The sequence below is a fragment of the Protomyctophum parallelum genome (genome assembly GCF_964188405.1).
Source record: "Protomyctophum parallelum genome assembly, chromosome: 3".
Classification (NCBI taxonomy): domain Eukaryota; kingdom Metazoa; phylum Chordata; class Actinopteri; order Myctophiformes; family Myctophidae; genus Protomyctophum; species Protomyctophum parallelum.
Window position 1 is genome coordinate 40,688,194 of NC_139698.1, and position 18,611 is coordinate 40,706,804.

At 43.6% G+C, this 18,611-nt stretch overlaps 2 protein-coding genes across 5 annotated transcripts in view; one reads left to right on the plus strand and one right to left on the minus strand.

The window, feature by feature from the left end:
• Positions 1–18,611, plus strand: part of LOC310856291 (sodium bicarbonate cotransporter 3-like) — a 50,482-nt gene that overhangs the window by 22,426 nt on the left and 9,445 nt on the right. For 2 of the 4 annotated variants that reach the window (XM_083761617.1, XM_083761616.1), the window contains exons 7-18: positions 748–1,269; positions 3,556–3,674; positions 6,816–6,973; positions 7,243–7,330; positions 7,806–7,952; positions 8,045–8,148; positions 8,561–8,735; positions 9,295–9,428; positions 16,786–17,031; positions 17,205–17,298; positions 17,640–17,801; positions 18,385–18,498. In XM_083761617.1, coding sequence (XP_083617743.1) covers positions 748–1,269; positions 3,556–3,674; positions 6,816–6,973; positions 7,243–7,330; positions 7,806–7,952; positions 8,045–8,148; positions 8,561–8,735; positions 9,295–9,428; positions 16,786–17,031; positions 17,205–17,298; positions 17,640–17,801; positions 18,385–18,498 — 2,063 coding nt within the window. The remainder of the gene's footprint in view (positions 1–747; positions 1,270–3,555; positions 3,675–6,815; positions 6,974–7,242; positions 7,331–7,805; positions 7,953–8,044; positions 8,149–8,560; positions 8,736–9,294; positions 9,429–16,785; positions 17,032–17,204; positions 17,299–17,639; positions 17,802–18,384; positions 18,499–18,611) is intronic. The other 2 variants (XM_083761619.1, XM_083761618.1) reach the window with 1 other exon arrangement.
• LOC310855997 (complement C1q tumor necrosis factor-related protein 4-like) lies at positions 11,397–15,361 on the minus strand (the record flags this gene model as incomplete). Its single annotated transcript, XM_083761212.1, has 8 exons — positions 11,397–11,713; positions 11,920–12,054; positions 12,452–12,502; positions 12,599–12,696; positions 13,138–13,417; positions 13,710–13,835; positions 14,036–14,086; positions 15,217–15,361. 8 exons carry the CDS (start codon positions 15,359–15,361, stop codon positions 11,397–11,399), a joined length of 1,203 nt encoding a protein of 400 aa, XP_083617338.1.

Sequence of the window (18,611 nt, forward strand, 5' to 3'; positions counted from 1 at the left end):
TACTGAGTCAGGACATCTCGAGGTGCACAGGTTCCAAGGAAAAGTTCTGGTACTGCCCTTCCAATGCTCGAATGACGTCAATTTGTAGTTCTATATCTATTTCCGAAGAAAGGTTTGGTCGTCGGAAGGTGTATGTATGTATCCTGAGCACTAGCACTAGCAGGGCCCAAATTATGTTCTGAGAAACTGAAAACGAGCTGTAGCGTATGCAAATCCCGAACGTGTGAAACGTGGCATGACATGATATTCGCTTAGTTCTCTAGTAGTCAAACCGCAATTGTCTGTGCATAGTGTGTACACGCATGTGTGTCCCAGGACAGTATGTGGAAGGAAAAGATAATCTTGTTACATAATGTGTTAATAGAATGCTCTATATTCCTAAATCCCTAATTGCCATGTTCTTACTGACCTGGTTGCATGGTGAGCCTTGGTGTTAATTTGTTTTCTAGCTAACCCACCATCTGCACTCCTTATTTATACTTTTTATGTGACCCTGTCACTCGCTGAAAATAACAGCAATAATAATACCATTAATACCAACTGTCCCCTTTCCTCTTACATCTGACACCTCAGCTAACATTTCAAGACTTTATTGTCCTGTCAGGGAAATGTGTTTTTTAAAAACAGCATGATCACCATTCCACCAATCAATAGTTTTATTTGTGTTCAACCACATTTCTTTTTTCTTCTGATGCTCTTTTCCGTCCTCCGTACAATACCCTCTTCCCTCCCTTTGTCTCTCCTCAGTCTCCCCTTCAGTGGAAGCTCTCTTGTCCTCCCGTACCTCTCTGTCCCGACAACTGTCCTGTCCTGTCACTTCCTACCACACCGCCACGTCCTCCCGTACCTCTCTCTCCCGACAACTGTCCTGTCCTGTCAATTCCTGCCAAACCGCCACCCCCCCACTGTTTCCACGAGCCACCACGGTGTACGGGGGAGCTGGCCTCCTCGCTCACCTCCTTCCCAGCTCCTTCTACTCCCCATCCACCTCCCCGTTCAGCACGCCCCAGAATACACCCCCGTTAGTTCGACCTCCTCCAAGATGCACTGTTGACTCCCCCCTGTTGAGTGCCTGTCACTCCTCCATACTTGAGGATCTGTCTGAGGAGGGTGAGGAGTGGCTGGAGCAAGGTGAAGGTACTAGGATCCCCCGCGTGGTGGTTCCCCCCCACAAGGGGGACGGGGAGGAGGAAGAGCTAAAGCTCGACTCGTCTGAAGACCAGCAGGCCAAATCTCGAGTAGATCTCCACCTTCCCTCTTCTCAGCAAGGCAAATATCCTGCCTACATCACATAGCACAGCATGGTATTCTTGCTTTTATTGCAGCGCTCTAGGTACAAGTTGAGTGTGTGTGTGTGTGTGTGTGTGTGTGTGTGTGTGTGTGTGTGTGTAAACACTCCCTTTGTGGTCAATAGTACTATAGAGTATTTTGCCCTCCGCAACTTCAGTATCAGGATAAACGTTATTGTCACATCACTTTCAAGTAAAAAAGTGGGCTCGTTTTTTTGCATAGTTCCCATCGTGTCATTTTTCCCAAGAAATACAAGAAGGTAAGAAGAGGGGGGGTGGTTAAGGAGATCAAGGCAGGAAAGAAGAACGTTTGAGCGCTTTTTGCACACAAAGTACAAATAAACGGCTTCACATGATTTAGAAGCTTGTTTCACAAATGCACAGCTGTTGGGTTTCTGGTAAAGGGACATGATCTGATCTGATCAGGTCACCATCACCAGATCCAGTTGCAACCTTTCCCATTTCCCATCTACTAACTAATCTCGTCACAGTTTACATAGAGTTTAGAAAGGCTTTATAAGCCCCTGAAGTGAACACCACTACTATAATAACACAGATCCAGTTTCAAGTATGTGCAGACGCATTCTCATTCATGCACTTAGACACTTTCACACGTGGGAGCTTTCTGGCACAGTCACGTTTCAACCACTGATGGCCACTGAGCAGCTCCACCGGGTCAACTGGGGTTATGTGCCTTGCCCAAGGGCAACCTTGAACATTAAATCCTCACCCGGCCTCAACTCCATGTTCCGATTGTCCCTCAACTCCCTCTCCTGTGGAGTGTGGTCACAAGCCCCTTTCTCTAATCTAATCTTTTGCTGACGCTTCTATTCTATTCTGTTCTCTTCTATTCTGAGTTAGGCCCACGTTTTCGTAGCATCAGCAGACGTTTCATTTGACCCACACTGATCTCTGCACAGTAAAGTCCGGAGAGTAAATTTAACTCTACATTTTCTGCATGGTCATTCCCTTCTATTTATTATTGATTTTTAGAGGTGCCTAACCAAAGGTGTTGACTTTGACTTGTCTCATGACTCACAAGTACTAAGTTACTTTGGTTTACCAAGGTTTTGCCAGGGATGGCGATATGTTCTGAGTAAATATTAACTATCCAGTTATGGTCATTATCTGATGTGCTGATGAAGAGAACACTCCTCCTGAGACATTGGTAAGCGTGCAGTGTGACTTTTAAGAGTCCCCCCCTTTGCTCTTATAGACAGTAACATGAGAACAACGTAATCAGCATTAGTGATGTGGGTGGTGTAGGGTTCTGTCTGTCTGTGTGGTCACGTGAACACTGGGGTAACATGTGAGTGAGAGTGCTCCTTTGGGTCTGGACTGGGTCTGTAGTTTCTCGAGGTTAATCGCTGGGACCATTCAGCTTAAAAAGCAGGTTTAAAGGAACACCCTTCAGGTCCTTCAGACCACCAATCTTATTTTAGCCTCACACTTCATAATCTAACAATGCTCCAGTCAGCCCAAGCCAGAAATCTTAAAATCAACAGTCCGCTAATTATATAGAGGGTATAGGATGCATGGCTCACATCTTGGAGAAGTTCTGGCTTTGATACCCAATTTAATGACATAGGAAGTGCCTAAAATATAACAGTAATAGTGTTAAATGCTAACTTTAGCTTGCAATGCTATGATGAACTAACACAGGCTTATTTTTTGTAGTGCAAGGACACAAAAACATGCAGTAATCCTGGTCTCTAAACTGCCTCCCCCTGGCCAGCCGGGACGCCTGATGGAGGGGAAAGGAACTGGTTGGAATAACGTGTTCCTTCCACGCGCTACGTCCAACCAGGGAAACTCCCCCCTGTCAGGTGTAAAGGAGCAACTTGGACACTCAAGCATGAAGGAAGCATGGGTTAAGTCCGTTGCTCTCCCTAGGTTGGCGGAGGGTGTGGATCACATCACAGGATGATTGACACAGGGGTGAAAATTGGGTTACAAAATCGTGGGACAAAAAATATATATAAAAAAAAAAGAAAAAAAATGTAGTGCAAGGAATGTTGCACTCATATCATGTGTTTCTGTATACATGTAAATGTGTGTGTTAAAGCCATACTGTGTAACCTTTTCAATTAAACAAATGTTATTGCAAATATATTTTTCACAATAACACACCAGAATGATGACTTGCCTCTGTTCTTTCTGTGATTTTGAATCTGAAAACCATGTTATCAGTTGTCAATAAGTCATGCTTGATGATCACGGCACAGGTTTTTGATCCTACCATTAACACAATGACCCGCATTCCCAGGTCTGTTGGCGTCTCCTCAGTCGGCCCCTGGGAACCTGGAGAACAGCAAACCCAGCGAAAACCGCATCAATGGAGGCAATGGTGGTAGCACGGAAAACAGCACTGTAGACTTCAGCAAGGTAAAAGCATTTTCAGCTTCATCTTCTTAGCCTCCACTGTACTTCTTTGCATGTGTTGTTAGATTTCCAGTTATTTAGGTGAGCAACACAGTTGAGTGACAAAGTATATTATACAATATTTTGAATGTGGATTGAAAATAGATTATAATACTTTCAAGAGACTTACTATTGTTTACTGTACACACGTCCCTAAATTACATAGTTAGAAAGCTGATTGTGTTGCTTGTTGAAGTTATTCACTTTAATATTCAGCAAGCCACACGGTTGTACAAAGTATGTATTAGCCATTTTTTCTGAAAAAGAATCGATAGCCTCACATTCAGGGTCTGGTGAGGCAAGGTTTTCTCGGTTGAAAATCTAACTGGCACAATCGGGGCCGGCAGAATCTGACAGAATATGAACCAATCGACAAAGAATCCCACTTTGGCCACGCCCCCATCTCAGAAAACTGCTGCGCTCGGAGGGCTTTCAGACTGAATAATGGAATGAAACGAAATGCAGATTAAGGCCGAGTATCAGGCTACGAGGTCAGCATACCTGCTGGCTAATGAAGATGTGATGACAATATAGATGTAGCTGTGCTAAATGATACACAATCCACTGTAAAGGGTCGAGTGTCATGAATATTACAGGAAGACATATTTGTTTGTATCATAATGTCACTGACTAGAACAATGAACAAAATTTACTGACGCATGCCTCAGGCGGTGAAACAGACAGAGACTTGATTCCAAAAGAGTTTACTGTGGAATTTCACATAAACACAAGTTGAACACCTGTGTACAGCCTGTGTAGGTGGAGGAAGGGTTACACAATCTCATTCTCATGTTCACACCTGGGAACTTCCCAAAGTAACCAAAGTCCTCTGTTGAACAGACACAGAGGAAGGGGCTGGTCGGGGCATTCACTGCTCAAGAGCAGTATTACTAGTAATTATTATTGTAGAAATTGTTGGGAGAGAAAATACCATTTCTCATTCACTTTCTCTGCCCAGATTTTGCCTGAACAAAAGTATGACATATGCTGAACAGCTGTAAAATGAACAGCTTTGGCTGTGCTGGTTGAGAGGAGATGAAGTCTAGTTCTGTTTCTCGGCAGGACTGCCACTGTAGTTGTGGTTCCTTGGGAGTGGCCACCAAAAGGCCTGCTGTAAATCTGTTCCCCTGTCTGTCAGTCACTGACTGGATTTGTTTTTGAGTGAACATGTGACTTTGATGTGGATATTATTTAGTGATGATATTGATTTTGTTTCCTTGCTTGCGTTATACTTGAGGATGGTTGATGGTGTGAGTGGGAGGGAAGGATGGTGCACTCCTGCTTTTTAAAGGGTCTGGCGCAGCAGGTCAGGTAATTTAAAGTCCCCCTACGGAAATCCTGTGTGAGCAAATAGACTGAAACGTCTAGAAAAATAATTTCTTATACATCACAAGTTCACGGCTCAGATGAATGTGATCAAATGAGCGAGAGGAATGTGCACCTTCCTCTCAGCATACATACAGTACCAACTTTGACTCAAGGAAATTGCATATTTGAAATGCGAAAGTGGACTCCACGACAGCTGGGCAGATGGTGTGATTACTGCATTAAGCTGCTGATCCCATCGTGTACCATAATAGGAAGCTGTACTGTGTTGTAATTGCTGTTTTGCTACTGTACAAAGCTGTGGTTTTATGCAATGTGGAAACATGATCCCATGGGTGTTATTGTTCATACATGTTATGCTATTATTACTTCTCGGTTAATCTCAGTTCAAAAAGTAAAATTTGTACTTCCAGGTACAGTAGTATGTGTGGTTTAAAATAGTCTGTAGTAACAGCAGCCTGGCCGTAAAACCTGATTTATACTGAAGCAAGCTACTTAAAGAGATTAGTGTCATTGATATGGCCTGTATGCTTTGTAGTTGTACACTAATGCCTGCTCACAAAGTCTACTGTCATCAAGCCAGTGTCAAATCGGCACTCGGCAGGTGTCTCTCCCCACACAGCTTTCCCCATGGACCTCTCAATGGCAGTGTTGATCAGAGGTGATACCAGGACAACACATCCTTTACTTATTTAATATAGGCTAACATGCCCAAACGATTGCCTACCTGCCAACTGCCAAAATGGCTGACCGGGTAGTGGGTATACAATCTTACCATGCAGCCTCCCCAAGAAATTGAAATCCTGCACATACATATGTCATCGTTTTAGTAATTTCTAAGAGCTTGCTCTTGTCAGGCTGCTGTTTTTAGAAATGCTGTGTTATTGCGACCATAGGTCACATTTACTATGAAAACGTACGTTCGTTCGTTCGTTCGTTCGTTCGTTCGTTCGATGCGTCACCCATGCCTACATACATTATGGTCATGCCTCGTGACATCATCAGGGATCTCCAAATATGGGCATATATGTAGTCTCGATCCCCCACAGAGCCGACCAGCGCCTTGGCAATTGCATCACCAGACCTAGCGTTGTCGTGATTCTACAACTTCTCTGTAACACATCTTTGTCCCTTAATCATGTGAACTGACAACTTTAGAGAACTTTTGGGGCGACTGTGGCTCAGGAGGTAGAGCAGGTCGTCCAATGATCCATGGGTCGGCGGTTCGAATCCCGGCTCCTCCTGTCTACATGTCGAAGTGTCCTTGGGCAAGACACTGAACCCCAAATTGCTCCCGATGTGCTGGTTGGTACCTTGCATGGCTTAAGTTCCGCCGCAATCGGTGTATGAATGGGTGAATGTAATGCACAATCTATGTAAAGCGCCTTGGATAAAGGCGCTATATAAATGCACCATTTACCATTTACCATTTAGATGGATTAAATCTTTATTTGGTCCCCCGTGAAATGATTTGGTCAGTAGAGGCCGTGGGAAACTAGATATTCCATTCTGTACTTCTCTTCACCTTATAAGCTTTTTCTAGACATATATTATGACTGCACAGCAAAAAGGACCAGTTTTTTCAGAGTTACAGGTCTGTAACTCTGAGAGTGTACAAATGGAATCAAATAGACCCGGATTTGGTTCCATTTGTACACTCTTATAGATAGATACTGGGCTCGTTTGAGAACAACTGACTTTGGAAACAAATCGTTTCTCTTGCGGTCTTTGTAATGTAAAGACGAGTTGGTATCGTCTGTAATGGTTTGTCCGCTGCAGGTGGACATGAACTTCATGAAGAAGATCCCTCCAGGAGCTGAGGCTTCCAACGTCCTGGTAGGGGAGGTGGACTTCCTGGATCGACCAATAATAGCCTTCGTTAGACTGGCTCCCGCTGTGCTCCTCACCGGCCTCACTGAGGTCCCTGTTCCCACCAGGTAGCACCTCATGTCACATCATTTCTTTTCCCTTTTATCCATTGTTATGACAGACCATGATACTGGACTTGTATGTTTTGAACCTGTATAGGCTATAAACAGTAAATTCTTCAGTGATAATCAGTGTGTACAAATGCTCATATATACAGATACATACACACAAAGATACATTTGTAGACTCTCACTGAGGATTTTACTGTGTACATGGTATGCTGGAATATACGGTTTATATGGTATGTTGTTTCATTGGACCTTCTGTGTGGCCCCAGGTTTCTGTTCCTGTTGCTGGGACCCTTTGGGAAGGGGCCCCAGTACCACGAGATTGGCCGCTCCATCTCTACTCTCATGACAGATGAGGTTAGTTTGACCACAGCCTCAAAGGACAGGCTGTAGTGTGTTATTGTTCTGTCTACAATGTAAAACCCTGAGTGTACAAATGTAACCACAAGGATCCATTTGGTTGAATGCTCTGAGTGGTTGTAACCTATCAGTTACTTATGGATAAACTAACAATTTATTTTAGTGTATAATGAAAGGAAAACAAATAAACAATATGATTTTAATAGTACAGTAATTTGATTACATGATTTGATTACGATCTCGATTTGAAATCTCACCTCTAAACATGACTGAGAGATTGTTGGCTAGCTACTCCTTTTCTTATTAATCACATCATAACCTAGCATTTTACAGGACACCTATTGTTTAGAATTAAAGTTGAAGCAATCAGACCTAAACTGTATAATGTGTCACTGGTTGTTCCAGTATGAATGAACGTTTGTGATAGCTGGTGATAGTACAGTATATTCTTTGTGCATCTGTCCGGTGGTAGATCTTCCACGATGTGGCCTACAAGGCCAAGGACCGGATTGACCTTCTGTCTGGCATCGATGAGTTCCTGGACCAGGTGACTGTGCTGCCCCCGGGGGAGTGGGACCCCACCATCCGCATCGAACCCCCCAAAAGTGTCCCCTCGCAGGTGTGAATTCTTTAGGCATGTTCAAAAAGAATACAAAAAAGAAACTGGGTGTCTGTAATCTCCTCATTTTGATTGCCTTCTGCTTCGTGCAGGAGAAAAGGAAGTTACCGGCCCTCCCCAACGGCTCCGCCTGCACATCTGACAGCATCAAGGAGTTTGAGGACCATGCAGGACCAGAGCTGCAGAGGACTGGGAGGTGGGACATTACACACACACACACATACACACACGCATGCACACACACACACACACACACACACACGTACGCATAAAACCTGCACACAAATAAAGTATTGCATATCGTCGCATAAAAACCTTGTAATTCCGAAACACGTCAATGTTCTGAATAAAAGAATGTGTGCATCTGAGCCTTTCTTGCTCGTTGTTGGTATTGAACTAGTTGTTTCTATAGCTGAGCACCCACTGCCTAATAAACTGCATCCATAGGAAGTGCACCTGCTTGTTTCTCATTTGTATTTCCATATTTTTATGTTTTTCTCGTAAATTAATTCTCTACAAGAGTGTTGCGAAAATACAAGCGCAAATAAATAATAACCAATTGGATGTTGCCATTGTCTTATCTCTCTGTTTACCTCAATCTCTCTCAGGATATTTGGTGGTTTGGTGAATGATATAAAGAGGAAGGTCCCTTTCCTGCTGAGTGACATAAAAGATGCACTCAGTCTTCAGTGTCTGGCATCTGTCCTCTTCCTGTACTGCGCCTGCATGTCTCCCGTCATCACCTTTGGAGGGCTGTTGGGGGAGGCCACAAAAGGAGATATAGTAAGACCTCATCTGCTGTCTGCACTGATTGACATACAATTAACTAATATTACTCCATTATGTCCTGTGAATGAATGCCAACAAAACAGATTCCTACTACATGTTTATCTGGTATTTTAAATTGACTGAAGAACACAAAAAATCTATACACTTTACCACTGCTCTAAGGCCCAAACCACATCAATGATTCGCCGTGCAACTCCTTGCAACCAGTAGTTGCATGCAACCATTATCCCCAATGGCAGTTGCAAGGAGTTGCATTCATGTGGCATGTCTTTAATACTGTTTTGTTGCAAGGAGTTGCGACTAGTTGCATTGGTGTGGTTTGGGCCTTAGGTTTTAACATGTTTTGAGGTGGTTGTATTTTGTCTGCCTGCTCTTCTATTGAGACATTTAGATTGTGTCAAAGGTCATGTCTTACCTACACACAGGATCTGACTCAAGGCAGGCAGGCGGGTTCTACCGTTCTGTTAGCTCAGTGGTAGAAATGTCAGCTCTTATGCAGGAAACCAGCTTTAAGGTTTTTCACCCAAAAACTTCCACTCCTCCTCTCACTCAGAGTGCTATAGAGTCCCTGTTCGGGGCGTCTATGACGGGTGTAGCGTACTCCATGTTTGCTGGCCAGCCACTCACCATCCTCGGAAGCACCGGCCCAGTGTTGGTGTTTGAGAAGATCCTCTTCAAGTTCTGCAGGTGAGTCCAGTCCACTGTCTAGGGCTGCCTCCTATCAGTGCAGTTTCACTGTTACTCCTCTAGTGAAGCTATGTTGTGGCTAAATGGTAGCAGACTGGCTGGCGGTGGCTGTACCTGTACATGGTAGCCATCATGGATGTGGATTATTGTACGATCGATCAATTTGTATAGAGAGGCTGCTGGGAATGTGCTTTATTACCCGTAGTGGATGAAAATCACAACCATCTTTGTCCAATAATGTTATAATGCAGAAGGATATACAAATGATTCAAGTAAAAAGGTTTTAATTAATTCAATTGATTTGAATTCAAAATGTTTTTGAAGAACTGAATCCTCTTAATGTACTAGTAGTGTTATACTGCCCCCTGCTGGTGATAATTAGCATATCTCATCGCCAAGTCAACTGGATAACCTCCTTGTTTGCATGTGTTGTGTGTACAATATATACACAGTTATTGATAGCCTATGATGTCATTTCATGATGTGCAATGATTACTTCTTCCAAAACATGTCTGTCTGTAAGCTTATAGGTCTGTATATAGCCCTATACCAACTATGCAGTTTGAGACAGATGGGCTACAGGTTATTATAGTAATATTTATTGGTATGTGTAAATCAATGACTGTGAATCAAGGTTTTTTTCATTGACGTGCTCTCAAAACTGTGTAATTGAGAAGATGCACTGTTGAGGGGGTAAGAGTGCAGACCAATAACATAATTGCGACCGAAGGTCTCAGTTAACTATGGAATCGTGAGTTTTTTGGCCGTCACTCAAAATCCTCATACATTGGGAAAGCTCCCATATAATGTGCCCAGGTCTCGTGACATCACTTTGACATCATCAGGGAAGATAGTAAATCAGAGATCATAGTAAATGCGATCTGCTGTCGCAATTAAGCCCATATATGGAGATCCCTGATGTCATCAATATTAGTATATGGATATATGTCAGAACCTGTTCTGACATTCAATGTTGATCCTTCCCCATCCATCCTTCCTCTTCGATGTCTCCCTTTTGACTGATACCTGTCCATTTAAACTCTAGACGGGCCTTTTGACTGATACCTGTCCATTTAAACTCTAGACGGGCCTGCCCCAAAGTTATTAGTGCAGCCGTAGCCGGCTGAAAACTAGAGTTCTCAACGGGCCCTAAAATTAAGGCCCGGCCCTACCTGGCCCCTGTACACTCAAGACACTGCCACCCTTAGATCTCCATATGTTGATCTGACCTCATCAAACCCTGTACACTCAAGACACGCTCCATACATGGCAAGTGCATGCGACCTCGCCCTTTAGTCTGTAATTACCGGTAATTACTGGTAATATACCTGACGAATATTAACTAAATTTGATGTGATTGTTCACCTGATTATTATTTGTGCTCAGCTTTTTGTGTTGAGATCACAGGTAATTTTTTTGTGTGCTCCCCCCCCCTCCACCCTCCCCATTTAGTCTGTATGCTAATTTGATTCCTCCCCACACACTTGTCGCTACTGTTGTATTCTACTGACTCACCTGCCAGTGAGGAGCCCCCACCGAGAGGATGCTACGTAGAGCCTTCGTCCTACTCCTCCCGCCAAACGACCCAGCCCGGGTCAATTGTTTTCGTATATAGACGCTCGACAAAGTCAGATTCACCACAGTGGATTCAAACCCACAACTTCTGCAGCACTTTACTTTAATTATATGCAGTATAACACAGATGACTCGGAACGCTGCGTTTATGTATTTGTTGTATTGGTGGATCCTTACATAACACACAGTAACAGCTGGTTGTAAGTGGTGGAAATTGTGTCATTGAGCCTACACAGTAAAACCCTCAGTGTTAATGTATCCATTGTGACTTTTTTACACACTCCTAAGAGTTAAATGAACACTCTGCATCCAGGGCCAGCTTGAGCAAGCATCAGTCTTTGGGCATGTATGAGCCAGGTATCCTTTCCACGTTATGTTCCGTTTTCAGCATTTTTACCGCTCCGCCAAATCTCGCTCCTCGCCCACCGCCAAGGGGAAGACTAGGAAGGCGCTGAAGGTGCTGTGGTGGTTGCTGTTGTCCCAGATCTGGGTGTTGTGCCAGAGCGTTATGCTCAGCCTGTCTCCCTCCTCCAGCAGCAGGGCGGCGCCATTGGAGCCCGTGTCACTGCCCTCACCAGACGGCTGCTCGTGGACGATCAGCTGGACCTCCACGTCGTTTTTGTAGAGCACGCTGCTGATGGTGTAGTCTGTAGGGCCGTTTACTGTGAAACGGACGTAGTACACCCCACGGACCGGAGCTGTGAACACGCCTGAGTGGAGGAGAGGAGACGACAGAGTGTTTTTTTTACAAGAGGCAGGCTGATCTATGTGTGTAAATAGTAGTTAACGGCCAATTGTAAAAGTGATAGGCTGAAATGCAAGATGTGATCCCCCAAAAATAGTACTGAATTGCAAAGTGAGCGCCTGCGTCCATACCATTCACTTTGTGAATGTGTGAGTGTTATGTCCTGCTTACCTGTCTCGGCATTGTATGCATTGCCAACATTGGTCATTACATCACGGTAGATGAGTAGTTTGTTGCCAGTTGTCGTCTTTTGGAGCCCGTTACCTCCAAGTGATGCTGAAAATGCTACCTTCACGTCTGTCAAATCTGTGAAATTGAATGTTATCCCAATTTAAGAACAAACAACTGATGCACTGCAAAATCCGGTTACTTCCTTTAACTCTGGGACTCGGAGTTAAAGGTCACTGTCACTGTATATTTACACATGAAATGTATTTATATACTGCTGTGAGTACAACCCATTACAACCGAGAAAGCGCCTGTGTTAAAAATTTGCCTGTGTTCCAGCCTGATTCGCTGCGTTCCGCGGATCTGAAAATGTCACTGTGCAAAGTGACGTTTCAGACCCGCGGAACGCAGCAAATCAGGCTGGAACCCAGGCTACAAAAAAATAGCAGATTTTTGAACTGCAATTTTGGAAGGCATTTCTAGAATTGGTTATTTATATACACACACACACACGGTGTGTGTGGAGGTAACTGACCTTTGTGAGCCTTCAGTGTGTTCTCTGTAGCCTCCATTCTCTGTTTCATTTCTGCACACAATTGATAAACCATAGTCCTTTAGTATGATGTTCCGCTTAGAGCTCTAGAAATGATCATCACAGAACATTTAATTGTGGTCAACTTACGCAGGTTGTCGGTCTTTAGCTCGGCCATGGTGCTCTGAAGCTTCTTCAGCTCTGTCATGGCGTCGGTCATCTCACCTGGGTTAGACTCATCCACTGGCCTTTGTCAGAATGAGAAGAATACAAAAGGGATTTGAGAAGAATACAAGGGATTTGATTGATTTGAAGTACTAGTACTTGTTTGGTTGTATGCAGGCTACTAATTTAGGATTGTCTTATTCTTCCATGATCTGTGCATAGTGGATGGGGTATCCTACTGACCCCATGTAACCCATCTACTATACTGTAGGTACTTGGTGGCATTACATTGCCGTACCCTATCCTACAATGTAGGGTACAGCTACTAACCTAGCCACAAGGAAACTAAAACTTATTTGATTTAGCCCTTTGGTCTAAGCTATGGAGCATACATGTCTAATGTATTCCATCTGATGCGGTTTTGGGCGTCCAGGTCATGCCATTCGTGTCCAACTTTGCATCCTACAAGTTTGTGCCTAAATGGCAAAATTAGACATGTAAAAGAAGGAAGTCAAGGTCCTTACATGGAGAAGAGCAGGAAGCCACTGAAGGTGCTGTGGTGGTTGCTGTTGTCCCAGATCTGGGTGTTGTGCCAGAGAACCATCTTCAGGCGGTCTCCCTTCTCCAGCAGAAGGGTAGCACCGTTGGAGCCTGTGTCGCTGCCCTCACCAGACGGCTGCTCGTGGACGATCAGTTTGATCTTCCAGCCATTTTTGTAGAGTACGCCGCTTATGGTGAAGTTAGCGGGGCCGTTAACAGTGAAACGGACGTAGTAGACCCCACGAACCGGAGCTGTGAACACGCCTGAGTGGAGAGGGTTGGTTGTGTTTTTAAGGAAGTGGAGGGAATAATTTCTCTCTCGTGTGTGTGTGTGTGTGTGTGTGTGTGTGTGTGTGTGTGTGTGTGTGTGTGTGTGTGTGTGTGAGACATAAGTACAGTACATCTACATCTCTGCATTACAGCAGTGTTTAAACATCTTCTGTGTTAAAGATAGGATCGTAATTGTTGTCTAATAGACTTTCCAATCTGTCACCAACATCTATACTTGCATTTATTGAATTTCTACTTGTGTAGAAAGTTAACATATTCACCCCACCTGTCTCAGAATTGTATGCATTGCCCACATTGGTCAGAACATCTCTGTAGATGAGATCTTTGTTGCCAGTTGTGGTCTTCTGTAGTCCATCTCCTCCCAGTGAGACTGCAAATGCCACCTTATTCTCTGTGGGAACAGAACAGTGCCTTACTGAATCTGGACTGATGATTTGTGAATTTTGCGCTTAATAAGAATGATTAAAATGGATGCCATATGAATCAATAATCTCCTACAGTAACCACAAACCAGTATAAAACTTGAATTCATTCATTACACAGTACAGTACACCTCAATCCAGGAGTCTGGTGGTGAATTAAAGCTCTCACCTTTCATAGCAGTCAATTCCTTCTCTGCAAACTCCAAGCGCTCTTTCATGGCTGTAAACATGGAAAGAGAATTCATGTTTTTCTGAGGGAAATTGAAAAAACATCATATGTCTGTACTGTAGTATATTACAGTTCCCACCAGAGTAGAATGACTACGGTACTCTTACCCAGTGAAACCAATGAGAATTTAGTTTAGTTTAGTTTTCAATCAGACTGAAAATGGATCCCAGACACAGTAACTTAACTACTAACTACTAATTTGGACGTTTGTATTTTCAGCTGACAGTATTTTCCAGACTGGATTTACAGTGAATAGAGTAACAGCAGCTGTAGAATGACAAATCTATAGAACATTGAATTCCTAGATAGAACACCATCTTTGAAGGCAAGGCATTCAATAGCAATGAGTACAAGGTTCAAAGCGACAGTGCCCAAATAACTAATGCGGCAATGAAAAAGCACAAACTGTACTGCAAGTGCTTTTTAAAAGTCACACTCGTGTGAAGTGAAGGGCGCTTTACCAACCCTTATCATCACAAAATAGTAGTTTATAAGAATCGTGGTCCCTTATTGGCAGAGGTTTTCCTCTGACATGCTTATGCCGATTTGCTCAGTGACAGACAAAACAAACATTAAACTCTGTTCATTGTTAATGGCATTTAATGTTTGTGTTAGTGACAAAACAAACCTTGTCAATGGTGTTTTTAAACATTAAACCAGTATATACTGTAGGAGGGGCTAGCACCCCTCAAAAACACAACAGGGCTATATGTATTACCAGCTACCAACCAAATTTTAGTTTCACCATTCTGGTAATTAACAAACCCTTGTTCAGCCTGAAGTCTCTAGACTTCTTCACCTGCTAATAAGTTGACAATGGTACATACTGTAGTGTAGTCCACATTGACTGAAAACGGATGCTTTCCCTTATAGGCAAGAAACCTGTCCATAACAGTTTGCTTGTGGGTGACCATAACTGAAAGGTTAGATGCCGGCTGGGAAATGGAAGGTTCCAGGTTCGATTCCTGGCCCCCGCAATGTGAGGTGTCCCTGAGCAAGACACTTAACCCCTAACTGCTCCCCGCCTGTGTTCAAGTCTGACCATCTGAGCAGAAATCTGCTGGGTGAAGCTGAAAACTGAATTTCCGCTGCAGGATCAAATAGATCTAATTTATGCTCACCCAGCCTCTCCATTCTCAGTTCCTTCATGTCTGTCTGAATCTTCATTAACTCTTTCTCCATTTCTCCTTCAGTGGGCTTGGCTGAGGTGTACAGCACTAGGCTGGCCAGGGCCAACAATGGCCAGAGGGGGAGACGCACTGCCATGGTCTCTGTCAGTGCTCTGGGACTCTAAACTGGTGGGGTAGTCGGGGAGAGATGCAGCGAGCTAATGTTGGCCATGGCCCACTTTTTATAGTGGTCTATGCACAGCCAGTGGCCTGATGTTACTTAACCTCTGTTCATGTTCCAAAGTCAACATTAGTCTCTTAATCCATGTCCACTCTTGAACTTTACTCTTTTACTGTTTGCTGAAGTCTGTGTTTTTCTATCCATAAACATAGTTATCTGATAGTGCTATGTGTTCATGATTACTTAATTTCAATGCAGATAGTTATCTGATAGTGCTATGTGTTCATGATTACTTAATTTCAATGCAGATAGTTATCTGATAGTGCTATGTGTTCATGATTACTTAATTTCAATGCAGATAGTTATCTGATAGTGCTATGTGTTCATGATTACTTAATTTCAATGCAGAATGTGTGGTCTCTTTGCCTTTGTGAGAAGGGTTTCACAACACACTCTGTTAATAAATCTTATATTTTATATAAATATGTAATGACCTTTAATAATTTGAGAGTATTATGATTAGGACTGGGACTTTATCTAAAGCATGTTTACATTTTACACTATTCAACGTTTTTATTAGAAGGAAAGCTGTTCTAGACCACCTCCTAAACTATGGTTTCTGCAAGGTACACTTTACGGGAGGAACTGCATAGGACATTCACACAACATCAACAACCTGTGTGGCTATATTAACAAACTGTGTGTAGAACTATATACGATAGTTCACAATTGGACAGAGAGGTAGTGATGGCTCCAGGCTCGGGGGAAGGGGGGGGGGGGGGTGGGTTTGAGATGAAGAAAGTCCCTACTCCCCACACAGTGACAGCACTCCATGTTTACGCACAGACAGACAGACAGAATATTCTGTAGGCTACACTGCAGTGTTTTTATGTGTTTCCTCTTTCCTTAAGCAATTGATTAATGTTCTCGTCCTCATATTTCGATCAGGGCTTCGGTCTCCTCATTCGACCACATCTATCCATGGTAACGGGACATCTTTGCGGCGTGTAAAATATACCTTCTCCGTCTCCAACTGTGTTTAGCTCCTCACCCGCCACATGGTTTGCTTCATTTCCTTTATTTACTGCGGATTGTATTCCCACCTGCACCGAATCGAAATCAAGCGCGATTGGAAGCGAAGCGAAACCCCCGTTTTTTGGCGGAGTAGAATGCGGTTCTTTGATGCGCATTAGGATTTGAATGAATCCAAACGAGGCGCACTTTCCAACAATGTGCAGCAGGATTTGTTTTAATCTCAGTAAAGCTTTCTGGTGTGAAGGTGACCTTAGTTAATCAATATCATGCTGGCCAAGTAGTCTTTCTTTCTGAAATTAATTCTACAAACATAGTTCTACTGTTCTACTATCTAACCTGATCCATCCTTCTGTGCTCTCCAACAGTGACTACGGCTTGTCCTACCTGTCTCTGAGGACCAGTATTGGTCTGTGGACTGCCTTCCTCTGCCTCATACTGGTTGCTACAGATGCCAGCTCCCTGGTCTGCTATATCACCCGCTTCACCGAAGAGGCTTTTGCCTGCCTCATCTGCATCATCTTCATCTATGAAGCGCTGGAGAAACTTGTCCACTTGGGACATGACTACCCCATTAACATGAACAACCGTCTGGACAACCTCACTTCCTACACGTAAGGAGAGAATTCTGTGGTGCTGGGTGGCTACTGACTAGTACTCCAGAAGAAGGTGTCCCATGTTGTACTATTCACTGGTAGAGGAAACATGGGGGTAGTGGTAGTATGACTGTATGACACTATGGTACTCGTCCCCACACTGAAAGGAACTTGTCTGTACTTTGTCCCAGGTGCGTGTGTTCTGCGCCAGCCAATGCTACGGCTGCGGCCCACCAGATCGGGAACAACACTGATGATATATCCTGGAATCAGTTGGGTGTTGAGGTATAACATGAACTCTCTGCAGAATACGGATATGTTTTGAATTGAACGTGACTACATATGTTTTCCCCTGTGTTTGGCACCCTCCTATGGATAGAGGCCATGGGGGAAATAAATATGGAGCCATAAATTTAGTGATTTTTATATATTATTCGGTCATCTTTGTATGTGTGTATCTGTCCATGTGCTGCTTGTAAAGCATGTTGAGCTATATTCTACGCTATGTATGGTGATATGTAATTTATATTTATTTATTTGCTTTCCTATCATAATAACCACCACAAATTGAATGATTGATCTCTCTCGGTCTCAAAACTCCCTGCCTTTCTCCCTGTGTATTGTAGGAGTGTAAAAGTCTACATGGAGAGTTTTTGGGACCAGCTTGTGGCCCTGAAGGTCCTTACATCCCTGATGTTCTCTTTTGGTCTGTTATCCTCTTCTTCACCACCTTCTTCCTCTCCTCCTTCCTCAAGCAGTTTAAGACCAAACGCTACTTCCCCACCAAGGTCTGTGTTTTTGTTCAATGTTTGAATGTTTTAGCTGTTATTAGATAAGTGTGATATGGAGGTCAAAGCAGTGTCCTGGCTTATTTAAAAAACATAATTAAATTCATTATTTGTTTAACATTTTCTAGTTATTTAGCTGATGTTCATGAGTGACTTCAAAAAGTATGAGATCGCAGTAAGCCGTGTAAGCGTGAGCGCAAGCGCTCTTCACCAAACAACAGAGTAAATGGACACACATAAACCGGCCCTGCCAACATGACCAGAAAATACTAGAAGTCTGTGGCACAGTCGATGTCCTGGGGGTAACCATTCAATCTGTGGCACAGTCCATGTCCTGGGGGTAACCATTCAATCTGTGGCACAGTCCATGTCCTGGGGGTAACCATTCAAGGTGACTGGTTGTCTTGTAGGCCAACACAATTTTTTTAATTGGTGTGAGCAGCAATCAGAAGGCGATGAAGGGAACATGCCTCTTTCTGTATGAACGAATAAACGCTAAATGGCAAATGTGCTGAGGGGGTTGAAAAATCTGAGAGGTAGCTAGAATATATCCATTCCCAATGTTTGCTGTCTGTGCCTCCAGGTCCGCTCTGCCATCAGTGACTTTGCCGTGTTTCTGACCATCCTCATCATGGTTGTGCTGGACTACCTGGTGGGCATTCCCTCTCCCAAACTCAACGTACCAGCCCGCTTTGAGGTATTAGTGGACAAGTTTCACAAAATGTTTGAAAGAGTCAAAGCGACTGTACTCCATTCACCTTATTGTGTGCGTGCGTGTGCGCGCCAGATAACCTTTGCTCATGGTTCAAG